At 25.1% G+C, this 19,401-nt stretch overlaps 1 protein-coding gene and 1 long non-coding RNA gene across 5 annotated transcripts in view; both read right to left on the reverse strand.

The window, feature by feature from the left end:
• The window catches only part of LOC123263452 (matrix metalloproteinase-14), a 34,276-nt gene that overhangs the window by 9,548 nt on the left and 5,327 nt on the right, over positions 1-19,401 (reverse strand). For all 4 annotated transcript variants that reach the window (XM_044726229.1, XM_044726231.1, XM_044726230.1 and 1 more), the window contains exons 2-4: positions 9,923-10,046; positions 5,208-5,315; positions 1,178-1,632 (exon numbers count right to left, since the gene is read on the reverse strand). In XM_044726229.1, the coding sequence (XP_044582164.1) occupies positions 1,178-1,632; positions 5,208-5,315; positions 9,923-10,046 (687 nt within the window). The remainder of the gene's footprint in view (positions 1-1,177; positions 1,633-5,207; positions 5,316-9,922; positions 10,047-19,401) is intronic.
• Positions 5,915-6,298, reverse strand: LOC123263483. The gene is made up of 2 exons (XR_006509173.1): positions 6,081-6,298; positions 5,915-6,014 (listed from the first exon to the last, which is right to left on the reverse strand). It is a non-coding gene; the product is annotated as an uncharacterized LOC123263483 (long non-coding RNA).

Consider the following 19,401-nt stretch of genomic DNA (forward strand, 5'->3'; position numbering starts at 1 on the left):
TATATATATATATATATATATATATATATATATATATATATATATATATATATATGTGATATAACGCGCCATGTCAGCAGGATTGCGCCCACAGTTCTCAACCGATCTTTATGAAATTTTGTGGGCTTATTCTGTGGATCAATACCAAGATCAAGTTCAAAGATGAGCAAAATCGGCCGGTTAGTTTACGAGTTGTGGGTGTTTGAAAATTTTTTTCATTTTCAAAAAATTTTGAATTTTGTATTTTTTATGAAAATAATCTTCCAGATGTAAAAAATAGATCAAATCTATCAAATTTATCTTAAATTTCATTTAATAACCTTCAATTTAAACTATTATTTGTCTAGTTTTGATGATTTTTTTAATTAATTCCGTGAATTTGAAAATTTTCAAAAATTTTTCAATGAACGTATTTCAGCCCTTTTTCTTTAAATAATTTTTAAGCCATAAAAGATAGCTTGAATTTATCAACTTTATGTCAAAATTCACATAATTATCTTCGATTTGAGCTATTATTCGTTACCTTTTGATACTTTTTCAATTTATTTCGGAGTTTGGAAAATTAAAAAAAATAAAAAAAAAATTATTTTTAGCTATTATCATCAAATGACTTTCGTCTGTTACAAATCCTATTTTTTAGGAAGATGTCTTTGAATATCTATTGGTTGTAGTCGGTCTCATATCATTATTTGCAAAAATATAATAAAAAATAAATTTTAGGACATTTTTGCCTTTTAATAACGTGTTTTTTTTTCAATATTCAAACAAGAAATCTACCTATCCATGTCGGGTATGGCCGAATGGCGTTTTTTTAAACTATTATTTATTTTTTACTTTTTAGTTTGGTTTATTTATAAAAGCGTGATTTTTTAGTTTTTTTAAACTATTATTTGTTGATTATCAAAAATATTCAGGCGCGCAAATTACCCACGGAGAGTTACATACTGACATACTGACATACTGACATACAAGTGAAGCTAATAAAAAATAATTATTTATAAATATTATAAATACGGGGAATCAGAGTTCGATTTCGGAGAGCGAGCCTGAGAAACGGCTACCAGAACCTAGGAAGGCCGCAGGCGCGCAGATTACCCACGGAGAGTTACTGACATACTGACAAACTGACATACAAGTGAAGCTAATATAAAGCGTGTAAAAACTAAAAATAACTTACTTGAATCCCATAAATGTCATCATTATCAAGGAGAAAATTAGGCTCATATCCACGGTAGAAAGGAGCCATCAGCGCAGCTTTGATATCGCTGTGACTAAGACCCAGAGAATGACCAAATTCATGAGCGGCTACTTGGAACAAATTGGTCCCGCGATAACTGTTGATGGACCAATGCTCAGAGTCATCGAAGTGTGCATCGCCACCGTAAACCGGGAAGTAAGCGTGAGCAAGAGTTCCACCTGGGCCGTCAAATGGATCGCCGTCTCCGTGTTCTCCACGTTCGAATCTTATGTCAATGTGTACCTGTCCGGACTTTTTCTGCGTGAAAGTCAGGTCCGTGTACTCTGACCAGACCGCAAACGCACGGGCAATATCTTTGTCCACCGATGCTTTATCCAGCGACCTTGGATACTTGCTTATTTTGTACGTGAGCTTTTTCACTCGCCATCTTGATCCTGCCAATGGAAATAAATATTAATCATCACTGCTGTGCTCAGACATAAATATTAAATCTATAGATATATTTTTATATATATTTCATTTTATGTTTATAAAAAAAACCTTGACACTTTCCTGAAGATCAATCTTATCGTTTATCAGGAATTATTGCACACGCAAACTACGAGCTACCGGACAAAATTTAATGCTAGGTAAGAATCGTAAGTACCGTATGTACACGTGTTCTTTTGCTTACAATGATTCATTTTTGCTTTAATGTTTTTTTTTTTCTCGTAATTTAGAATAAAAATATTGATACAAAAATTAGTAGCCATTAAAAAATTTTTAGTTTTTTTTTTACAATAATTTAGTTAGAAATAAATAAAATTTTTTTTTAACTACACGGACAAGTATTTAAATTTTGTACATGTGAAATTTATTTTTTTGTGATAATTTTTTCAATAAAAACCATTTTAAAAATTATGATGTCTTATAATTCTATTTTCATCAAATTTTTATTTATTATTTTTCAATAATTTAATCTACATTATTAAGAGAATAAGAAAAATTTTGTCTCCAGGATAGTCATATGATAAAATCGGTTTTTTTAGTGAAATTTCTCACCAATAGTTAATTTATTATGATAAGTATTTAGACTGCATTTAAAAATGTTCTATTTTTAGATACATAGTTAAGAAATGACCTTGTATCTTGTAAATTATTGAAATTTTTAAAGATATAAGCTCATCCTGATGTTACACTCATCGAGACCTTTTATTTGAGTACCCACATCAATTTTTCATATATTTTATATATTTATATATTTCACAAATACTATATATGTAAAATATTTCAAAATTGCCATGTGGATACTCAAATAAAAGGTCTCGATGAGTGTAACATCGGGATAAGCTTATATCTTTAAAAATATCAATAACTAAGAAATGACCTTGTATCTTGTCAACTACTGACATTTTTAAAGATATAAACTCATCCCGATGTTACACTCATCAAGAGCTTTCATTTGAGTACCCACATCAGTTTTTCATATATTTTATATATATTTATATATTTAACAAATACCATATATGTAAAATATATAAAAATTGCCATGTGGGTACTTAAATGAAAGGTCTCAATGAGTGTAACATCGGGATGAGCTTATATCTTTAAAAATGTCAATAATTAAGAAATGACCTTGTATTTTGTGAACTGATTGACATATTTAAAGATATAAGCTCACCCTGATGTTACACTCATCGAGACCTTTAATTTGAGTACCCACATCAATTTCTTATATATTTATATATATTATATATATATGTATATATGAAAAATATATGAAAATGCATGTGGGTACTCAAATGAAAGCTTTTGATGAGTGTAACATCGGGATGAGCTTATATCTTTAAAAACGTCAATATTTAAGAAAGTACAGAGCAATTTAACAAAATTCATTATTTAATACAGCAAAAATTTTTTTTTAATTTTTAGTTCATAAGTCACGGCAGTCACGTAGTGACTGCAAGGTTGCTAGTTATAAATAAAAAAATATTTGTTTTTTAATTGCACGGATAGTTTTTTAAAATATTCTACAAGTGGAATTTTTTTAACACAAAAAATTCTAAAAATTGTCAGATGTCTGCTACTTTTATTTTCATAAAAAATATTAGCTTATTAACTGTTGCGTGTTATTGCGGGATGACTACGAGCGATTTGCCCTTATGCAATGACATACAGAGTAACTACTACATATTTAACATCCACTGAGAATTGAGTTGAGTTAAATAGAATTTATATCAACGGTAATTACTGGAGGTGCTCATAAAACGCTTAGTAACATGATCTGTTGCACAATCACTGCTTATAGGTAATGCGCGTGATAATTAATTGTTTTTTTGGAATTTTAATAATTTGTCTTCAATTATTTTGGTAAATTTAACCTTTATAATTTATAAAAATATTTACTGTTAATTTCGTGTATTTAATTGTTAATTTATTAATTTTTTTTTTTTAAGTTAAACTGAAGAATATTGAAAATTAACGGAGATCCGTTGAGGTGATTGACATTAAGGAAGAAATGGTTATCATTTTTTTTCTTATAAATATTTAAAAATCCAAACAGTGGATCGATGGAAATCGATTTGTCTATCTGTTCATGGTTGAGTGGATTGCTCTGGTTGTGTCATGCACGAGAAACGCAATTGACCAATAAATTATACTAGGGAAATCACGTGGATGACAAAACGTGAGGTCGTCGGAAAAACGGTATATCGAATTGTTTTCGAATCGAATCTAGTCTAATGTAATAATAAGCACAGTAAATAGAGAAATCGATAGTCTTTTTCGTAATATTTTATACTGAACAAACATTTAATTAAAAAAAATTATTTTTTGTAAAGATTATTCATTAAAAATATTCTTATATATTTAATTAAATATTTATGTAGCTTCTAATTCTAAATTATTATACTGTTAGCTGGCAAATCTCAATTTTGATTTTTATAATAAATCAATTACAATAAAAAAATACTTCTAAAAATTTCCACTAATCATTTTTTTTTAATTTTTACATGTGGAATTTTTTTGTTAAATTGTTTTCAAAATGTTTTATACTAAAAAAACATTCAATTTAAAAAAAAATGTTTGCAAACTGTTCATTAAAAACATTCTTACATATTCAATTAAATATTTATGTAGAGCTTTTAATTCTAAATTATAATACTAAAGTAAAGTGACAATTCTCAATTTTTTTTATTTTTATAATAAATTAATTATATTGAAAAATTACTTCTAAAAATTTCCACTAATCATTTTTTTTTAATTTTTACATGTAAATTTTTTTGTTAAATTGCTTTCAAAATATTTTATTCTAAAAAAAAGATTTAATTAAAAAAAAAATAATGTTTGTAAAGATTACTCATTAAAAATATTCTTTTATATTTAAATACTCATGTAGCTTCTAATTATAAATTATTATACTGAAGCTAGCTGACAATTCTTAATTTTGATTTTAATAATAAATCAATTACAATAAAATATTCTTCTAAAAATTTCCATTAATTATTTTTTTTCAATTTTAGCATGTGGAATTTTTTTGTTAAATTTTTTTCAAAATATTTTATACTAAAAAAACATTTAATTAAAATAAAACAATGTTTGTAAATTTCCAATTTTTTTGATTTTTATAATAAAAAAATCCTAAAAATTTCTACTAATTATTTTTTTTTTAATTTTTACATGTGGAATTTTTTAATTGAATTTTTTTTGTAATAATTTCATAGATATAAAAATTTCTAAATCATCTTAATGGAAAAATATTGAAATAATAAATTAATATGCGCTTATAGTTAATACTGATATTAATTATCTTCACAAGCGACAAAAAGAAATGTTATTAAATTGAGTTTCTTCACATTTGTTTAAAACTTCATATTAGAATATAAAAAAATTAGAGCTTCATTAATATTAGGATAAAATTTTTTTCGGTCAAATTATTTATATAAATCTCCTTAAATAAAAATCATTAAATGAAATGTTTAAAAAATAAATTTTTTGTGTTGAAATAATAAAATAAATACAATAATTATACCTTGTAACGCATAACGTTTAGATCTGCCATCAGTGCTAGCTCCGACTTTGTCTTTCACTCCACATCTTGGCAAAGACATCATCGATGCAGTTTCATTGTCCATTGTACCTGAAAAAAAAAAAAAATTCACAAATTAATTAAAGTCCTGAAATTTTTCCTTCATCAACAGTAAGTAAAATAATCAATAAGCCTCATGATTCATGATGGATATCAATTATTTAATTATTAACATTTTTTTCAAGGTACGATGTGAATGTGTCAACATGCTCCTGTTATCATCCATCTCTTCACGATTAAATATACGAGTTGACATGATAAATTCGCAGTAAAAGTTCCAATGCAGGCCGTGGATAATCATAAGCATACTCTATGTTGATAGAAAAATTATTTACAAGAATTAACTAATGGTAAAGTTATTTGTTTTGTTGAATTAACAATAAAAATACAAATAGCTTATCCTGATCAAGTGAAGTCACATAAATTCATTAGAATAAATAATTATTGTTATTCGTCATCACGTAAGTATAATACTTAGTACCTAGCCGATGATGAGGGTGTTAGATTGAATAATTCTCCGTTATCCAATAAGTCTTACTGCAATTACAATCTGAACAATCCTTGTTTGCTTATTTTTTATTTTGTTTTATTGAATAATCCGAAACACGCCTTCCGCATCGGTAATCTGTTTATGGCGCCGGTCTTCCTTTTTTTATAGTATCCTCATGCTTATTTTTATTTCCTTGTTATACTTGTATTACTCAGGGGCGAAGTAATTCCCGTTGAAAAAATAATTAACTATTCGCTTCACTTATAAAATAACAGCATTTTATTGTATTGCAGATTGCAATTGTAGATTGTATATTGGAGGATTACCTTGGCACACAAATTTTTCTTACTTTAGAATATGTAAGTTTGTCTAGGCCAACAACTGCATGAGTATTTCAATTTTTTAACGTCAACATAATTTAATAATCAACTGTAATTATTTACAGATTAGTCTTAGGACTTCCGTCCACTAAGTTTAATTAAATAACTTTCTAATTTCAGCGTTAAAATTCTAAAAAAAAATTATAAGTTGGTTATGTTTTAGGTTATCAGTTTTTAACCGGGAAGAATATAAAAAAAGGGAATTCCCAGGAATTTTACAAAAATGGGTTTTATCAACTAGCGTCCTCTACTTTTAAACCCAATAAATTTTCAAATAAAACTGAATAATTATTCGAAAATGACCAATTACTTAAAAAATAAAAATAACTTTCTAATTTCAGCGTTAAAATTGTACAAAAAATTAAAGCTTGCTTATGTTTTAGGTTATCACAATTTTTAACTGGGAAGAATATAAAAAAATGGAATACTGAATAATTATTCTAAAATTAAAAATAACTCAAAAAATAAAAATAAATATAATTAAATAGATTTCTAATTTCAGCGTTAAAATTCTAAAAAAACATTAAAAGTTGGTTATGTTTCAGGTTATTACAATTTTTAACTGAGAAGAATATAAAAAAATGGGATTCCCAGGAATTTTACAAAAATGGATTTTGTCAACTAGCCCCCTCTACCTTAAAACCCAATAAATTTTCAAATAAAACTGAATAATTATTCTAAAATTACAAATAACTTAAAAAATAAAAATAACTTTCTATTTTCAGCATTAAAATTTTACAAAAAATTAAAGTTTGGTTATGTTTTAGATTATCAGTTCTTAACCGGGAAGAATATAAAAAAAGGGGATTCCCAGGAATGTTACAAAAATGGGTTTTGTCAACTAGCGCACTCTACTTGAAAACCGAATAAATTTTCAAAATAAAACAAAATAATTATTCTAAAATTACAAATAACAAAAAATAAAAAATTTTTATTAAAAATTATTTAAAAATGAGTAACTAAAATTTTTGGTTGAATGACTAAATAATTAATGAAGAATTAAGGTTATCATTTATTATGATTGAGCAAATTAAAGTTGATTCAATCGAAAACCTGAATGGGAATTGAATGAATCAGCCTAGTCCAGACTAGGCCATTAATAATGTGAGTCACCGGAATTCCACTGAGAACTATCACACCTGTTACTAAATTTGATCAAAATTAATATCATCATAATCATCCCATATTTATTTGTCATAAATAAAAAAAAAAAATAGTAGCTGAAAATATTGTCAATGCAGTATAATAAACTACGGCCTCGTGTATCGTGCAAGACAAGTTTCTCGTTTATTTCTTACGTAGGCTACTGTACGCAACCTTGACAGTGACGTGTAAAACGTAAAATGCCAACAGGTTCACTTTATTTATATCCAAGTAAGAGTAAAGTACTTATTACTACGAAGAAATATCTTTACTTAGGAGTTAAGGAGTCTATTATATCAAGCATCGACCTTTTGACATTTAGAATAAGCAATCCATTCTTCCATTAAGCTTAATTTCTTCAGAGATTTAAATCACGTAATAGCAATAATTTTTAACGAAGAATAATATAATTTGTCAGGTGTAAATCTTAAAAATTGAGCGGTGATGACCTTCGAGCACGCGTCATTCTTGTATCTTGGGTACATTCGCTGCTTTATGAATCATTCACAAGCTCATGACCACCTTTGTAGCTTCTTCGTTGTCGTTGTTGTCTTCTTGATCATGAACCTCGGTACTTAGGTATAGGCTGTATTCTCCGTAAGAAGAAGACTATTTACCTTATCACGATCTCGATAGGTAATGACAAAGAATATTTTATAACTTTACACCACGTTACTTTGTAATCTGGAGATATAATATAAACATTTACATTCAAGACGTGACTACTTTTTATGCTGATCGATAGGATATCACTCAGATTGTGTTAATAAAAATATTGTGTCTTTAATACCGAAAAGTTAAACAAATTGTAATATTTGAAAATTTTTTTAATTATCAAAGAAACAAGATAAATATTTCTTTTGAGTTAATTAAGGCCAAAAAATTACTAAAATTTTGAAGTTAAGCTATTTCTTCTTTAAAACTTGAATTTTTTTATGACACCGAAATTAGTACACTTAAAAATTCTTTTTACTTTTTTTAAAAAAATTAATTAGGTCTAGAAAATTATTTTAAAAAAATTTATAATTATTCAGAGCTTTTAATTATGGATTTTTTAATATTAATTAATAAGAATATTGTGTTCTTAATACCGAAAAGTTAAACAAATTGTAATAATTTGAAAATTTTTTTAATTCTAAAAGAAACAAGATAAATATTTCTTTTGAGTCAATTAAGGCCAAAAAATTACTAAAATTTTGAAACTATTTCTTCTTTAAAACTTGAATTTTTTTATGACACCGAAATTAGTACACTTAAAAATTCTTTTTACTTTTTTTTTTTTTTTTAATAAACTAGGTCTAGAAAATTATTTTTTTAAAATTTGTAATTATTCAGAGCTTTTAATTATGGATTTTTTAATATAATAATTATGGATTTTTTAATAATTTACTTATTAAAAAATTTGTAAAAATTATTCCTACAAGAAGTTTTAATAACTCTTCTGGCAGAGTCCCAAATCTTGCAAAAAATCTAACTTTCTAAGTCGAATGAAGAGTTTTTCCGACTTAATAAAAGTTTTTCGAACTTTTTAAGAAAATAAAAAACTTTATGAACTATTATTTGTACTTAATAAAATTTTTTTACAATTATATCAGAGAAATTTTTCCACAAGGGATCCTCTTAATTTCAGTTTTATATATTTTTTTCAATAGTTTTGATAAAAAACAATTATAAAACAAATTTAGAATTCTGAATTATTTCTTCTTTGAGCAATAATAAAATTCAAAATATTTCTTCTTTTGAATTCATTAATCAATTAATGAATAAAAATTTCTGCAGCTTTATATTTATTTATTTTTTTAATTATAAAAGAAACAAGACAAATACTTCTTTTGAGTCAATTAAGGCCAAAAAATTACTAAAATTTTTAATTTAAACAATTTCTTCCTTAAAATTTGAATTTTTTAATTACACTGAAATTAGTAGACATTTAAAAAAGTTTTTACTTTTTTAAAAAAAATAAACTAGGTCTAAAAAATTATTTTTAAAAAATTTATAATTATTCAGAGCTTTTAATATTAATTTTCCTATAATTTATAAAAATTATTAAGTGCCTCTCAATTTCAGTTTTAAATATTTTTTTCAATAGTTTTGATATAAAAAAACTATAAAATAAATTTAAAATTCAAAATTATTTCTTCTTTGAGTAATAATAAAATTCAAAACATTTCTTCTTTTGAATTAATTAATCAATTCATAAATAAAAATTTCTGCTACCTAATATTTTTTTATTTTTTTAATTATAAAAGAAACAAGACAAATACTTCTTTTGAAAATGTTTTTACTTTTTTTAAAAAAATAAACTAGGTCTAAAAAATTATTGTTAAAAAATTTATAATTATTCAGAGCTTTTAATATTAATTTTCCTATAATTTATAAAAATTATTAAGTGCCTCTTAATTTCAGTTTTAAATATTTTTTTCAATAGTTTTTATATAAAAAAAAATTTAGAATTCAAAATTATTTCTTCTTTGAGAAATAATAAAATTCAAAAAATTTCTTCTTTTGAATTAATCAATTAATGAATAGAAAATTTCTACTACTTTATATATAAAATTTCTTCTGGATTTAAAAATATTAAAAAATTACACATAAATTTTTAATATAATTTTTAATATAAAAAATTTAATTTAATATATCCTCACCTGTAATATTTAACCCTGCAAACGCTTGAAAATCCATAATAGCTTTGTAAACAGTGTCTTCAGAAATAATTCCACCGCTCGTTGGATTAACCGGTGGTAAGTATCCGAATTGTGACAGGTATCTCTGCAATTAAAAATAAACAAATAAATAAACATAAAAAACCTTTTCATGTTAACAAACAATAAAAATTTATCAATGATTAAATTGTACCATGACCTTGATGTGCAAGTCTAGCGTGAGCGTGAGTCAATTTTAAGTTTTAAAATTGCTTTACGATCTGCTTTATGATAATAAACTGTACTAAAGATTCCTATACTTTTTTATATAGTTGATAATAAAAATTTTTTATTCGTCACCGAAGAAGAAAAGCAAAGATGATTCACTGGACGCGATAGTAGGAAGACATGTCACCTTTTTTCCTGAATCCGGACAGGAAATTGTTGAAGCACCGAAATTTCCTGGCTGCGGTGGCATTAAATGGCAGATTAGTACCAAGTGATACGAGCTGAGTTGAGTCGCTGGGGGTCTATGACACTGTCGAGTGTTTATGACCCAGGAGTGATTCTCAGGATGGACCTACACTACAAGAGTTTGGGTTAGCGACCCCGCGACTAACAGAGAGGGTACTGTTATGTCTTGTGTCTTCGCTTGTTTATACAAGGATACATTATTAATATTCTGTTGAGAAGGTTCAGTATAAGCGCCTTTTATTTGTGTAGTCTGCTTTATCTCCAATCATTTGGACGTGTGTAAATGGATTAGTAGGAAGAAATATAATTGCGTTAAAAGAAAACGTTTATCAAGCACTTTCAATTAGTATTTATTCATAGTACTTGATGAGTATTTATTGGAGAATTAATTAAAATTAATTTTGCTGATATTTGATAATTTTAAGAATTTTTTTGATAAATAAATATGAAAATTAATGACAATAAAGTTAGCCGACATCTACAAATTTTTAGAATTTTTTTTATTGAAAAAATTATTTTAAAAAAATTAATTGAAAAAATTTCACATGTAGAAAGTTTTAAAAATTATAGGTGCAATTTTGTAAAAATATTTTTTTTTTCTAATTTAATTAATAAAAAAAAATCAAAAATTGTTGAACGTCGGTTAATTTTAATGACATGAAAATTAATTTAGTATATATTTAATAATATTAAGAATTTTATTTCAAATAAATTATGGCAAAAAAAATAAAACATGCAATTTTTTTTAAATAATTTTTTTGATAAATAAAATTAAAAAATTGTTAAGAGACGGATAACTTTAATGACATTAAATAAATTATGTCAAAAAAAATGAGTAAAAATAATTGACATGCAGAAATTTTAAAAAATAAAAAATGCAATTTTTTTAAAATAATTTTTTTGTTAAATAAAATTAAAAAATTGTAAAGTGACAGGTAATTTTAATATCACGGAGAATTATTATGATACTAAAATTAGCTAACATTTGGTAATTTTTTTTTAAACAAAAAATTATTTTTAAAAAGTTTGCACTTGTAATTTTTTTTTTTAATTTCTGAATGTGGAATTTTTATGAAAATTAATTTATCATATATTTAATAATTTTATTACTTATAAATTATGGAAAAAAAAGTTGACGTGTAATAATTAAAAAAAAATAAAAAATGCAATTTTTTAGAACAAATTTTTTTGTTAAATAAAATTAAAAAATTGTCAAGTGACAGCTAACTTTAATATCATGGAGAATTTTTATGATGCTAAAAGCAGCTGATATTTGTTATTTTTTTTTACTTTTATTTAGTAAAAAATTGCATTTATATTTCTTTCTAATTTTTACAAGTAAAAATTTCTTCTTTAATTTTTTATATTATTGTTTATTTAAAAAAAAATCCCAAAGCTTGTCAAATTTCTATTTATTTAATTATAATTATTTATTTATCTAATTTATTTTATTTTAAAAAAAAAATAATTTTTTATTTATTAAAAATGAATTAACTTTTAAAAAATTGCATTTATATTTTTTTATAATTTTTACAAATGAAAATTTCTTCTTTAATTTTTTTGTAATTGTTTATTTTTTAAAAAATCCTAAAGGTTGTTAAATCTCTATTGATTTAATTATAATTATTTATTTATCTAATTTATTATTATTATTTTTTTTTAGAATTTTATGAAGAAATAGAACAGCTGAGACAATTATTTTGGTAATAAAGTTTATTTATCTTCTCAACTCTTTTCTAGAATCTTATCTCCATGCGAATTGATAAAAAAAAATTCTATGTCAATCTATTAGATTTTTAATTTAATAAATGGGTGTGTATATTTACTTTTGATTTATTTTTCTCGGCTATAAAAAATGTACGTCATTAATTGGTATAAAATGGAATTTAGTATTATTTATTCAGTCTCAAGTATTTTTCTTTAATTTACACTTGCTAAGATTTGGCATTAAAATTAATTCAATTGTTGAATAATAATCGAATGAGTAAATACAAAATGATACATACAAAAAATTTTATTTCTAGTGAGCAAAATAATTATTGCCTTTTAAATTAAAGCTTGCTTATGTTTTAGGTTATCACAATTTTTAACTGGGAAGAATATAAAAAAATGGAATACTGAATAATTATTCTAAAATTAAAAATAACTCAAAAAATAAAAATAAATATAATTAAATAGATTTCTAATTTCAGCGTTAAAATTCTAAAAAAACATTAAAAGTTGGTTATGTTTCAGGTTATTACAATTTTTAACTGAGAAGAATATAAAAAAATGGGATTCCCAGGAATTTTACAAAAATGGATTTTGTCAACTAGCCCCCTCTACCTTAAAACCCAATCGATTTTCAAATAAAACTGAATAATTATTCTAAAATTACAAATAACTTAAAAAATAAAAATAACTTTCTATTTTCAGCGTTAAAATTTTACAAAACATTAAAGTTTGGTTATGTTTTAGGTTATCAGTTCTTAACCGGGAAGAATATAAAAAAAGGGGATTCCCAGGAATTTTACAAAAATGGGTTTTGTCAACTAGCGCACTCTACTTGAAAACCGAAATTTTAAATAAATTTTATAGAGTGTCAAGAAAATATTAATAAAATAATTTAAAAAGAAGAAATATAAAAAAAAAACCAAATTGACTCAACAATAATAAAAAGGAAATGAGTGTTCCTTTTATAAGTCAAACCCAAAAGGTAAACCACTTGTAGGCGTATGACAGCGAAAAATAATAAAATTATAGGAGGACGATGAGTTTCCGGAGGCTCGGGATGAATCAGAGTGGTACATTACAACGCTAATATTTCCAAGAAGATATTTTCTTTACATTGTCAGCAGATTCCTGATGTCTGGTAATTTTTTCCTGATAGAATGAATGTCATTATGAAGAATAATAACAACAGCAATAAATTTCAAGGCAGTTGGTGAGTAATAACGAGAGTTTATTGACGTATATTAATACATATTTGCATGTATAGTATTAGTCTTAGTAAAATGAATTTAATTTATTGAAATTAAAATTCAATTGTCTAGAAATTAGGTTGCACGAAGAAGTATTGATCGAGATAAATGAGGGACAATTCGTCACGGTGTCACGGCGGAAGACTATGTAAACAGAGCCGAAATTCAGGTGATCGATACAATAGAGTCATCTTCATTGTATTGGAGGTGACTCTGATAGTGATGGTGATGGTAAATAAAGGGCCTAGGCCCTTACTAAGAGAAGGAGCCTAAACAAGGTGAGACTTTGAGACCAGGCCACCAGGTTGTTGGCTATTGCTATTAGACCTCCTTGACCCGGATTCTATCGGGACAATGTGTTACCATATCACTGTTCTATGTGTTACACACTGCAGACTGTATGGAAGAAGAATAATATTCGTGTCACAAATGGATTCATTGTTGTATTCAAATTACCTCGGGTTCGAGTCAACACTTTGCCGTTCTGTGGAAGTAAAAACAGACACCAGACACGAACCGGATATGTTTAATTCAAATCTCTTTCTCATTCAAATCTCTTTCTATCTCATCTCGAGTCTGTTTAATGCTGATGCAGAAACTATTGATTGAAGGTTAATGCTTTTTGATATTTTTGGAAATTTTAAATTAAATGAAGTAATATTCATACTTAATTACCCGAGAAAAAATATTTATATATAATTATATATATTTATATATAAATTGGTTATAAATGATTATATATGAAAAATGGCCAAATATAATCATATCTAATTATATATAATTATATATAACTATATATAATTATATACAACAATATTTAATTATATATTTATTACATCTAATTAATTATTGGGTTAATTTTATGGATAGAATATTTAATATGGCCCTACGCAATTCTGTGTAACCAATTAAAATGCAAAAAAAAAATATCTAGATATAATTTTATAGCTATAACACCAACGGTCACCCATCCAATTATTAACCCTGCTCAATGCTGCTTAACTTTGGTGATCTCCGTGAGTCTTGAAGTGTCTGTTTTTTTTTTTTTTTTTAAAGAAGTTTATTTGCATATGAAAAAAATACATTTTTGTGTTATAATAAGCTGCAAACTAAAAACTTAAAAACTAGCTTTACGACATTATACACTTTGGTTTTAACTTAGTTACTAGTCTCCTTGATTGGAGCAGTTAAAACTAATTCTTATTTCCAGAAAAAAAAAAATTTCTATTTGTTTTTATTTTATTGTTTTTAGAATTTAATAGTTCTAACTTATTGGCAATTAGTAATCCTCCTGGATGCTAATTTTTATTATAATAATTAATGGAAAACTTTTCTTATAAAAACCATTTCTTGAAGTGTCTGTCTGCTGTGCTGCTGTCTTAGATGATAATGATTCTATGATCTACATAATGTATCATATGAGTTTATCATAAATGGAATATAAAAATTGATTTTAATATATATTTGGATAGTCATTATTCATAATTTATTTATTTTACCAAATTTCATTATAATATAACACTTATTTAAATAATAAAATAAATAATGATTTTACTATTAGGTAGTAGCAGAGCAGGCCAAAACATCTCATAGGAAATGTGACAAATTTTGTATTTCAGAATTATTTAAACGTAATTATAAACATCATTTTACACTTTTTGTGATTACCAAAAAAAAATTTTTTTTAAAGAAAAAATTTTTTTCTCCCCTCCGGGCGGAAAGCGTCAATTTTCTGCCCGCTGCGCTAAATGAAAATGCCGCTTTCCGCCTCCGTCGAGGAGAAAAATAGTATTCTCACCACGGGCAGGAAATAAGAAAGCCTCAGATCACATGTTTGTCGACCTCGGCTTCGCCTCGGTCAACAATTACATGTAATCTGAGACATTTCTTATTTTCCTGCCCTAGGTAAGAAATATACTATATATCTGTTAATTATATATAAGCATATATACTTATATATAATTATATATGGGACTATATACAATCTTGCATGGCTGTATATTGCTCCATATATAGTCATATATAATTATATATGATTATATATAACCTCATATACAATTCCATATATAATCATGTATGATTATATATAATTCTATATACTTATATATAATTGTATATGGAACTATATATAATCCTGTATGGTTGTATATTGCTCCATATATAGTCATATATAATTATATATGATTATATATAACCTCATATACAAGTCCATATATAATTATGTATGATCATATATAATTGTATATAATTATATATATGATTCCATAAATAATCATATATGATTATATACAATTATATATAATTATATAGAAACATTTTTTCTCGGGTATTTTTATCAGGGTTGACTATGCCATTTTATTTTATTTTTTGTCGTATACTTTACTCTAATTAATTTATTACTTGGTCAAACTTTACCTCTCTGCATTATTGTAATAAGGATTGTATCCTAATGGACGCAAAAATTATTATAATTCATTAAATGATGCACTAGAGGTAAAAGATTTTTTTATCGTAATCTTCGGTCAATTTATCACTTTTTTATTGTGTTATTTTATTTCATTAGTTATCTTGTTAGTGTTATCGATGTTATGATAACGTACTTTTACTATACACGCCTAAAATACGGGTTTTTACGTTGATTTCATTGTTGATTATTTTTTACTTACATTTTTTCGTCATCTACTGTTAATATTTTCTTTTTAACTGAAGGTTAAAGTTCATTTTTATTTTACAATTAGGTTTTTACGTTTTTTTATTAAAATTTTATGTATTGCCTAATTTTCACTAAAAAAATATGCATAATACTTTCTTCTTCAAAAAGAAGAAATATTTTTGGTAAATATTTACAAGTGAAAAATTATTTACTAGGTGAAAAATTAATATTTGCACATTTTTTTTTAATCTGCTTGGTTTTACGCCGTATTTATGATAAAAAATGTCGTAAAAAAAAACAATAAAGATTTCGAAATCTTCATAGTCTTGAATTAAGGAAAAAAATTTTTAATCAAACAAAATTGACTCAAATTTTTGAAGTAAAAATTTGGTAATTATTTACAAGTGGGGTCCACCATATTTTTGGCCATATCTAAGTGAAAAATTGACATTTTTTATTATGCTTGGTTTTACGGCACATTTATGATAAAAAATGTCGTAAAAGAAAAAAATTAAGATTTCGATAGCTTTTTTTGCCTTTAAAAGTTAAAAAAAATTTTGGCTCTCATGTTTTTTGGATAAAATTTATATTTCATCTTTTTTTTATGTTTTTAATATATATTTTTTTGGAAAGTACATAAAAAAACAAACAATTGAAAAAAAAAGTTGAATATTACAATTTTGTAAAAAACTTTTGAATTTTTTTGAAAAATTGTAATAATCAATTTTTTTTTTTCAATTGTTCATTTTTTTGTTTTTTTTTAAAAAAAAAAATAATTTAATAAAATCAAATAGAAATTTCGTTCAAAAAAATGAAAATGAAAATTACCCACTTGTAAATATTTACCATTTTTTTTTATTATAAATCTTAGAAGAAAAAAAAATGTTTGATCAGTTTTATAAAATTAAAAATCCTGACTAACATTTAAAATAATTAATTTTTAATTTAAATTTCATTTAAAAAACCTTAAGAATAATTTATTTGTTTTAAAAAAACAATAAATAATTGTAAAACAACAATAAAATGCAAAAGAGGATATTGTAAAGTCGATAAATGTATTTTAAAACTCGAGACTATTTAATATTTTTTATTCAAACTAAATAAAACGTAGATTACAGTAAACTTCATTCTGGAAATACTTAAACTGTCAATGACACGAAACACGAAACAGACAAAAAATGAAACAAATTTAACTAACAAAGAGTGTATACTAATTCTACCTCGAAAGTAAGAGTCGAAAATGTATGTATGTATTAATACTATTTATTATTATTATTTTTAAGGGATCAACGAAATTTGAATGCTGACTTAATTCTGTCTTGTGATGTCCCGATGTCTACAAAGATACTTTTAAAGCAGCCAGTTACTCTTTTACTCTTTTTATTTGTATTTGTATTCAAAGTACGTCTGAATGAAGATACTAAGACGTTGAGAATACCGATTTGGATTCTTCGACAAAGACCTCTCCAAGGTCGAGATCACAACTTATATCTCATTTCATTGGCAAATTCATCGCATCTTTGTTTCTATTTACTTTTTTCACATAATCATCATCATTATTATTATAATAATTTCCTAAGCAAAAAAATTATTGATTGGAAGTCTTCAAAAACAAAATTTTTGAATATTTGCTAGAACTAGAGCTAAAAAATAATTAACTCACATTATCTTTTAAACGTTTCTTTTAAACTGTTATTTATAACAAATATAATTTTATATAAAAATTTTGATTTAATTATTATTACGTAAACTACACCGAAAAAAGTAAACTGTAAAATTCACTCGGATTCCGGTTAATTTTTATAGTTTCAAACAGTACAACGGACATCAGAGTGTCACAAATGTAAATATTACAAAATTTAATGGAGAAAGTGTAAAAAATATCGAAAATTTGATTAGTAGCTGTCACTATAGTAAATAATGACTCTCTCATCTTAAAAAATTATTTTTTCAATTACGGAAAAATTCCCACTGAGTAGGTCCCCCCTTTCCCCTATCCGTTCTTTCCCAACTCCCTTAAAAAATTTGCTTTAATTTTACTAAGCGAATATTACTGTTTGAAACAGTATTTTCTTCCATGTAAATAATAAATTGTAGCATTTAAATGATAAATATTATAAAGTGATTACTATAATCACGAGTTTACTGCACTGATAGAAGGATTTCTTAGCATTTAAGATGATTTCTTTGTATTTAAGAAATCATTTCTTAAACATCATTTTTTAGCATTTAAAAAATATTTCTTAGTATTTAAGAAATATTTCTTTGTATTTAAGAAATATTTCTTAGTATTTATAGTTCTTAATATTTAAGAAATATTTCTTTGTATTTAAGAAATATTTTTTAAATATTAAGAAATGATGTTTAAGAAATGATTTCTTAAATACAAAGAAATCTTTTTAAATACTAAGAAATCCTTCTATAAGTGTGTTGAAAATGGTAATTTTTTCCAGTTGATCATTACTTATTATATAAATCGACTATTATTAATTACAAAGCTTAATGGAGAAAGTGTAAAAAACACAATTTATAATTTAATATCAAAAATTTGATTAGTAGCTGTCACTATAGTAAATAATGACTCTCTCATCTTAAAAAATTACAGTTTCAAACAGTAAAAATTCCCGTTTTAATACATAGTTTGTACTATGAGGAGAAGGGGAAGGTCTCAAACTCGGAGAATTTACCATTTGAAACAGTAAAAATTCTACTTTTAAAATATATATTTTACCAGTCCAAGCAAATCAATAATTATAGTTTGATTTTTAGCGTTGCGTTTAAAATTTACCATTTTACTTTGTAAATATTGACGTTGCTTATATAGAAAATTTAGTAACTGTAGTTTATATTTTTAACTTCCCGCTAAGAAAATTGAAGATTTTCAAAAATCGGGAAGTTATTGTTTTCACCCCGTTTTGCAAAAATTGAGTTTTCATCAGATCTCGACGTTTGAAGGTCACAGGAAGCTTCCCTGACTATCCCCGCGAGGTTGTCACGGTGTCTGTATGTATGTGTGTATGTGTGTGTGAAAGTATGTGAACCGCTTATAACTTTTGAACGGCTTGACCGATTTCATCGCGGTTGGTGCCATTCGAAAGGGCTTGACCAAACTTAGATTTTGAAAACTATTTGGACCGATTCAGATCAATAGATTTTGAGAAATCGTAAAAAAACTGAAAAAAAATTTTTTTTCAAATGTGGTTTTTTTGGAATAACTTTTAAACGGCTTAAAGGTTCAATTCCAAAAACTAATCAGCTCTTAACCTCAAAAAACCACGTCGATCGCCACCAATCCGGTCAAAACCGGTTGATTCGTTCGAGAGATATCGTGAACGAAAGAAAACTGAAAAAAGTGTTTTTTCGGAATAACTCCAAAATTCCTAGCGTGATCAATT

Source organism: Cotesia glomerata, linkage group LG4 (genome assembly GCF_020080835.1).
Source record: "Cotesia glomerata isolate CgM1 linkage group LG4, MPM_Cglom_v2.3, whole genome shotgun sequence".
NCBI classification, from domain to species: Eukaryota; Metazoa; Arthropoda; class Insecta; order Hymenoptera; family Braconidae; genus Cotesia; species Cotesia glomerata.